The 7,389-nt window shown below is 50.9% G+C and overlaps 1 protein-coding gene across 1 annotated transcript in view; it reads right to left on the bottom strand.

Moving 5' to 3' along the window:
• Nucleotides 1-1,756: 1,756 nt before the first annotated feature.
• Nucleotides 1,757-7,389, bottom strand: part of PLEKHA6 (pleckstrin homology domain containing A6) — a 40,616-nt gene continuing 34,983 nt past the window's right edge. The window contains exon 20 of the mRNA XM_060088449.1: nucleotides 1,757-1,872. Coding sequence (XP_059944432.1) covers nucleotides 1,757-1,872 — 116 coding nt within the window. The remainder of the gene's footprint in view (nucleotides 1,873-7,389) is intronic.

The raw sequence follows: 7,389 nt of genomic DNA, 5'->3' as shown, positions 1-7,389 counted from the left end.
AGGGGGAAGGGAGACAAGATAATGTCACAGAAATGTTTAGGAAAGGCCCCAAGGCTGACCACACCCTCCATAAGACAGGTCCTTCTCTCTGCTCCTGACCCCAGAACGAGGCCCAGACCTAGAAAGAGCCATCTCCCAGACTGCTGCTGCCCGGCCCCTCAGCTCACACCCCCATACCCACAGCAGTGTGCTCCATGGCAGGTCCTCGGTCTGGCAGCCCCGCTGATCCTGGGGACGAGGTGGGAGAAGCAGAGCCAACAGCTGGCACTAACCGAAGGTTCCACCCTGGGGAAACCAACCCCTTACCCCTTCTCATCTCCGTCGTCCTCCTCCTACTTGCGCATGAGTCCTGCTGCTTCCCTTTCCTCCCACTCTCCTGAGACCTCTCCCTCTCTCTCTGCTACCCTTCTCAACCTGCCCTCAGACACTGCACAGACCTGCTGCTCTCTATCCACAGCCAGCACTGTCTTCTGGGAGCCGAGGAGCCTCTCCCCATCTCTCATCATCTTGTCTTTGGCTCAGGCAGGGTGGTCAGTCTCCACTGGACCCCAAAGGAGTACCCATAAGCAGAGATGTGCCAAGACCCTGGGCACAGCTGGGGCAGGACGGCGGGGGTGATGGGGGAAGGGGGTGATGGTGGGTGCTGTTCTCGGTGTCAGGAGTCCTAACCTAAGATAGCCCAGGGCGCCTTCCCCAGCAGGGCATCTTCTCCATCAGGGAGTGTTCCAGTAGGGCCATCCCAAACCCAGCCAGAGCTAGACCTAGGCTCCCTGTGCGGTGGGCGTCAGATAGGATGGCACTCCTCACCCCACCATCCTACGCCCTGGCCTAGGACCACCGTGTGAGCAGCAAGGACTTCAGGGCCAGGCGCCGTGGGTATGTGGACACTGAGGCATCTGTGTTCCTCTCGGCAGAACCCCAGCCCCCAGCCTGGCTCTCTGTGGCATTCCCATGAGAGCACAGGGGCGGGGGGCCAGGGGGCCAGGGGGCCAGGATGGGCGGAGGCGGGCTTCAGAACGTGGCTCTGTGGAGCTTCACGGCGTTGGCCTCGGCCAGGGCTTGCACTGGAGGAGAGAGACACGGGTGAGAAAAGCGCTGCACAGAGGGGCAGACCCTCCAGCCCACCCTCCCCAGAGAGAAGTCTTGCCTTGCAAAAACCTGTGGAAACCCGCCCCCCGCCCTCAACCCTGAGAGAGGGGAACAAACGAGTAGAAGTCAATTCTTGTTCACTCGCCTGATACTGAGCAGCTGCGTGCTAGGGGGAAAGAAGGGACACAGCCTTTGCCTAGAATCGTCCAGTGCTATTTTAATTTACAGTAAGATCTGGGAGTGGTCTGGGAGAAATAAGATCTGGGACAAGCAGCTTCTGGGGGCTTCTGAGGCAGGACTGCTGTGTATCTCAACAGATGGCAGGCTTCTTGGCCAACAGGAAGTGCAGGGGTGGGAGTCAGGGCAGTCCCTCAGCGGACAGGAGAGGCCTCAGCTCTGTTCCCGTCTGCTTCTGGAGAAGCAAAGCCACTGGGACTGCAGCATCCAAGAAGCGGCCCTGCCAGCCGGCTCTAGCCCGGCACTGCGTGGGGACGCTTGCAGGCTCAAGCAGATGGATGGATGGGAAAGAGCGGCAAGGGGCACTGGGGTGAGGGGAGAAGCAGTGCCGGATGGAGCAAGAGGGTGCAGATGGCTCAGTGGGGGTGAGGGAAGGGGTCCCGCCCCCTGGGCTGGATGAAATACAGTAGAAAAGTGCTTACGTCAGAGCTCAGACCCGCATGGCATGGCTGCTGTCGGCGCCCCGTGGGGATTCAGACGATAGGGGGTTGGCTGGTGGAGCCGGGGAGGCAGGGGAGGTGGGAGGGCTTGGGGTGGCACATTGCACTGGAAACAGAAATGAACAGGGAAGTGAATAGGGGCGGCCGGGGGTGGGAGGAGGGAGGTTGGGCGCCCAGAGCAAGCGAGGCCCCCCTCTGTGCGGTGCGGGGAGCAAGGCAGGAGGCAAGCAGGAGAGCTGAGTTTGGGAACTTGTTCGAGCTGAGGCAGAGCTGGCCTGGTTCCAGGGGCCCCAGAGGAGCCCTGGCCCAACCCAGGCTCTGCTGGGAACCAGTGTGACTGTGGGCGAGGCCCAGCCCCTCTGAGCCCAGGGCTCCCCTTCCATCCCTGCAACCGGGAGATACACGTACCTTTCCACGCCTGTGGAACAGAAGGAGGGATGGCACCTCATAGGCAGTGATATCGCTAGTGATAATGATTAATAGTGCAGTAAAATCACACTAATCCAAACCATCAGGCCCTCATTCAGTGACTCAATCCAAGCGATCGCCCTGTTTATCAATTCCACGCAAACAGAGGTTTCTGACAGGCTTCAAGCCAGTCGGTTAACTTAGGCTGGAGGGTTCAGAAACGATTCCCCACAGTCGCTTAATATCTCTTTTCATCAATCCAGGAAAGGCAAATTCCAATCCACCCCTAAACAGATCATTAAAGGCCTTAAAGTGCTGACGTTCGAATTAATGAGATTTTACTCTATTATCATTATTATTTCATGTTGAGAACAGCAAAATGAAGGACAAGGAAAGGGGAGTCGTATTGTTAGGAACAAGCTCTGCACTGTCTCCGGGCCCTTGTGCACCCTTGGTGCAGCTATGCGAGAACATCCTCACTCAGGTTCAGAGAAGAACCAGACCTCAGCCAGGGTCACACTGTGTTCCCCCCAAGAGAGGGATCCTGGCATTGAACTTCGCAGTCCCTTGCTCCCACCCTACCCTGGACCTCATCGCCTTCCCTGGCCTCTGCACAAGAGAAAGGGCCAATGCAGCCCCACGCATATCTACACACGCCCACATACATACATAAGACACGCAGTGCTCCCCCCGACAGGAAGTGATCCACAGTCTGTGCATGGGATCCAGCAATACGAAACCTTTCTGCTCAGCACACATAACTCAGATGTGTGTGTATGGGCACTTCTGAACCTGTGCCTTGCACATGACCCAACACACTTGTAACTTGCCATACAAATACATACACAAGTGCTTTCAAAACACACATTCGTGTGCATGTCCGTATCACAAATAATGGTTAGTTGTCTGGCAACTTCAACTTTTAAAAGAGTCAAAAAATCAAAACCTAAGCAAGGAAGATCTCAAGGAAGCCAAATACATGTTACAATGTACATGCAGTGAAGCTCTTACAATTTATTCATTGAAGAGCTCCTTGGAGTCCAGTTACTCTTATTTATACACAATTCTGATATATGTTGACTTGCTGAGTTTCTAGCCCATGAGAGATTAGAAACAGGAAAATCAGGAGAGAGAGAGAGAGGAATTGAGAGGCCCACTGACACCTATATAAGGCATAACTGAAGAGAGAAAATCTTCTGTAAAAAGTAGACATAATAACTAAAATATTTCTCCAAAGAAGACATACGGATGGCCAAGAGGCACATGAAAAGATGCTCAACATCACTAATTATTAGACAAATGCAAATCAGAACTACAATGAGGGGGCTTCCCTGGTGGCGCAGTGGTTAAGAATCCACCTGCCAATCCAGGGGACATGGGTTCAAGCCCTGGTCCAGGAAGATCTCACATGCCACAGAGCAACTAAGCCCGTGCGCCACAACTACTGAAGCCCATGCGCCTAGAGCCCATGCTCTGCAACAAGAGAAGCCACAGCAACGAGAAGCCCACGCACTGCAACAAAGAGCGGCCGCTGCTCACGGTAAGTGGAGAAAGCCCGTGCGCAGCAACGAAGACCCAATGCAGCTAAAAATAAATAAATAAAATAAATAAATTTATTAAAAATAAAACAAACTACAGGGCCTCCCTGGTGGCGCAGTGTTTGAGAGTCCGCCTGCCGATGCAGGGGATACGGGTTCGTGCCCCGGTCTGGGAGGATCCCATATGCCGCGGAGCGGCTGGGCCCGTGAGCCATGGCCGCTGGGCCTGCGCGTCCGGAGCCTGTGCTCCGCAACGGGAGAGGCCACAACAGTAAGAGGCCCGCATACCACAAAAAGAAAAAAAAAAAAAAAAAAAAAAAAAAAAAAATAAAACAAACTACAATGAGGTATCACCTCACACTGGTCAGAATGGCCATTATCAAAAAATCTAGAAAAAAATGCTGGAAAGGGTGTGGTGAAAAGGGAACCCTCCTGCACTGTTGGTGGGAATGTAAATTGATACAGCCACTATGGAGAACAGTATGGAGGTTCCTTAAAAAACTAAAAATAGAATTACCATATGATCCAGCAATCCCACTACTGGGCATATACCCTGAGAAAACCATAATTCAAAAAGAGACATGTACCACAATGTTCACTGCAGCACTGTTTACAATAGCCAGGACATGAAAGCAACCTAAGTGTCCATCAACAGACGAATGGATAAAGAAGATGTGGCACATATATACAGTGGAATATTAGCCATAAAAAGAAATTAAACTGAGTTATTTGTAATGAGGTGGATGGACCTAGAGTCTGTCATACAGAGTGAAGACAGAAAGAGAAAACCAAATACTGTATGCTAATGCATATAAATGAAATCTAAAAAAAACAAAAACAAAAACTGGTACTGATGAACCTAGTGGCAGGGCAGGAGTAAAGACATAGACATAGAGAACGGACTTGAGGACACGGGGTGGGAGGGGGAAGCTGGGGCGAAGTGAGAGTAGCATCGACATATATACACTACTGAATGTAAAATAGTTGGCTGGTGGGAAGCAGCAGCATAGCACAGGGAGATCAGCTCGGTGCTTTGTGACGACCTAGAGGGGTGGGATAGGGAGGGTGGGAGGGAGATACAAGAGGGAGGAGATATGGGGATATATGTATGCATATGGCTGATTCACTTTGTTGTGCAACACAAATTAACACAGTATTGTGAAGCAATTATACTCTAATAAAGATCTATTACCAAAAAAAAGTGTAACAGTTTGGTAGCATTTAGCAGGGCTACAAACAGATCTGTATGGATTATAGCCCCCAAGGGCATCCCTTCCACAGAGGTCAGCAAAATAAGGACGTTTATAATGATACTAAATGAGCGAGAGCAAGAAAGATTGATTGCTAAATATAACCTCTTTAAGAAGTCAGAAAAATACTAAACACATTAGGAATATATCCATCAAAATAAATTCACATATGCAATGGATAGGCATTGGACAGATGTGCTATTACAGTTGTGTGTTCACAAGTGCTACCACATCTGCAGGCATAATCGGTCACAGGTACATTCATGAGGCTGTGCTCTCTCCATCCTGCACACACAGGTGTGTGTCCACAAATGTGCAGTACATACACTGTGCGCGACGTATACACACTCTATCATTCCTCATACTGCAAAGAAAGCCTATCACACGTAAACGTGCATTCATAAGCACTACCTCCACCCACGTATTGTACACTCACGTCAACAGCTTCCCAAACATCATCTGTACTCATAATGGGTCTCCACTCAACACCCATAGACATTTTGCACACACAGACACACTCCTATATTTGTTCTCAAACTTTCCCTCCACCCACACGTAACACACGTGCATATGCACCCATACGTATGTATCTACAACCATTACCCAATACAGACACTGCAATGACATCACGCCACACATACAAACTTAAAATTGCCGCATTTTCCCAGATACTGCACACCAGGTATACCAACAACTGCTACAAGCTCGCCACCGACCACAGCATCCAGGCCACACCCCCCCCACTCAGGCACGAACTACATCCCTTGCCCGCTGCACTGTCGTCATGCCCCCTGTGCCCAGCACTCCTCCACTACAGTGCCTGCTGTGCCTGGCAGAGCTGCAGCTCTGGGAATCTGAGCCATAGGCCGGGGTGGTGGGGACAGTGGGCTAAGTCTGAGGTCTGGCCCACAGCCATTTTTTAAGTAGTTGGGGTCTTGGCAAAAGCAAGGTGACCATTTGTTTTCAGCACACTGACCCTGAAATATAAGCCCATGTGTATCAAGGGGGAATCTGAAGAGCCAGGGTGGGTTTTGTTTTCATGGCACCTTTGGCGGGGGAGCTATAGAAGAGAGAGCCAGGGGCTGGGACTGGGGAAAGGGCAGAGGGAAGTTTTAACAGTGCTGTATGTGCTAACCCTTGAAATAGGAAGTTGCCTTTTGCCCAGAGCGTGTGGAATTTGATCTTTGGAAGCTTCGAGTTCATTTTGCAGGTAAACTACGGGGCGGTTGACAGAAGCCTCCTTGTAGCCAAACTGGTTCTGCTGCCTTCGGTTCTGGCTGCAAGATGGGGCTCTCTGAAGCCCATCCCTTCTCTTGTCCTCAACTCCTGCCCACCTGAAAGCCTGTTTCTGAAGTATGTCCAAGGGCTTTCCCTGGCCACCCGTTCTAATGTCCATTTATATGCCAACTGCTAGTAGGATCTTCCTTAAAGCTTACTTAAATCTCCTTTGCTGTAGCCTAAAACCCTCTGGTTTCTGAAAATATCCATATTTAAAATAGCTAGAAAACCCACAAAACCTTCCTATCTCTACTTTAGCTATTGCTACTTCAACTAATACCACCACCAGCACCAGCGCTACTGCTACCACAGCCGGCTAGCGTTTATTGAGCAGTTACTGGGTGGCAGGCATGGTGCTAGGTGCTTAGCGCACCTCGTTTCCATCCTCACACCACCAGACAGGTATTTTGACTTGAATTTTACAGATGAGGAAATGGAGCCTCAAAGAGCAAAAACTGAAACACTCCGAGTCACCACCATGAAACGCCACTCCCTCCTCTGTGCGTCCAGCCACGATTCTAATCTGACAGTTGCCCAGGCTACCATAACTCTGGCTGGCGCAACCTGTCTCTGCCCCCTCAACCAAAGTCATCACAAGCCTGGCATCCGTCCAGGGCATTCATCTGGACTGGCCTTCAGAATTACCCCCCCCTCCCTCCTGAGCACCTTTCGTGTTCAGGAGGGGGGAATATTGTCTCCCATGCTTAATGACTTAACCACTGTCCTTCCTCCACCTCAAAGCCTCCCATTCATAGGGTCTCTTCTATTCTTCCCAATTACATTCTCCTCTATTCCGGGGTGCTTCTCCTCAAGCTGAGGGGAAGTGAATCCTATTGGCTGCAACCCCATAGTGTCCACTAAGACCCACTAGCCTTTGTATCAGTGTGAAGTCAGTTCCTTGTACTCATCTTTTCTTAGCAGAAAAGTGGGTTTGGGTCAGTAGCCAAGGTGGTGACTGTATTGGCTGCTTGTACCATCTTCCCTTTTCATTCCTGCTATTTGCACGCAGCACGAATGGGAAGTCAGAGAATACCCTGGAATACCTGGCCCTCACTCCACCACCGGTACATACTTGCATCTTTTCCAATCAAGCTCAGTTATCGCCTCTTCTCTGGGCCTTTCCTGGACCTGCCCAGGTAGAATGGCTCC

The sequence above is a fragment of the Mesoplodon densirostris genome, chromosome 2, assembly GCF_025265405.1.
Source record: "Mesoplodon densirostris isolate mMesDen1 chromosome 2, mMesDen1 primary haplotype, whole genome shotgun sequence".
NCBI lineage: Eukaryota > Metazoa > Chordata > Mammalia > Artiodactyla > Ziphiidae > Mesoplodon > Mesoplodon densirostris.
This window is presented reverse-complemented; position numbering and strand designations above follow the sequence as displayed.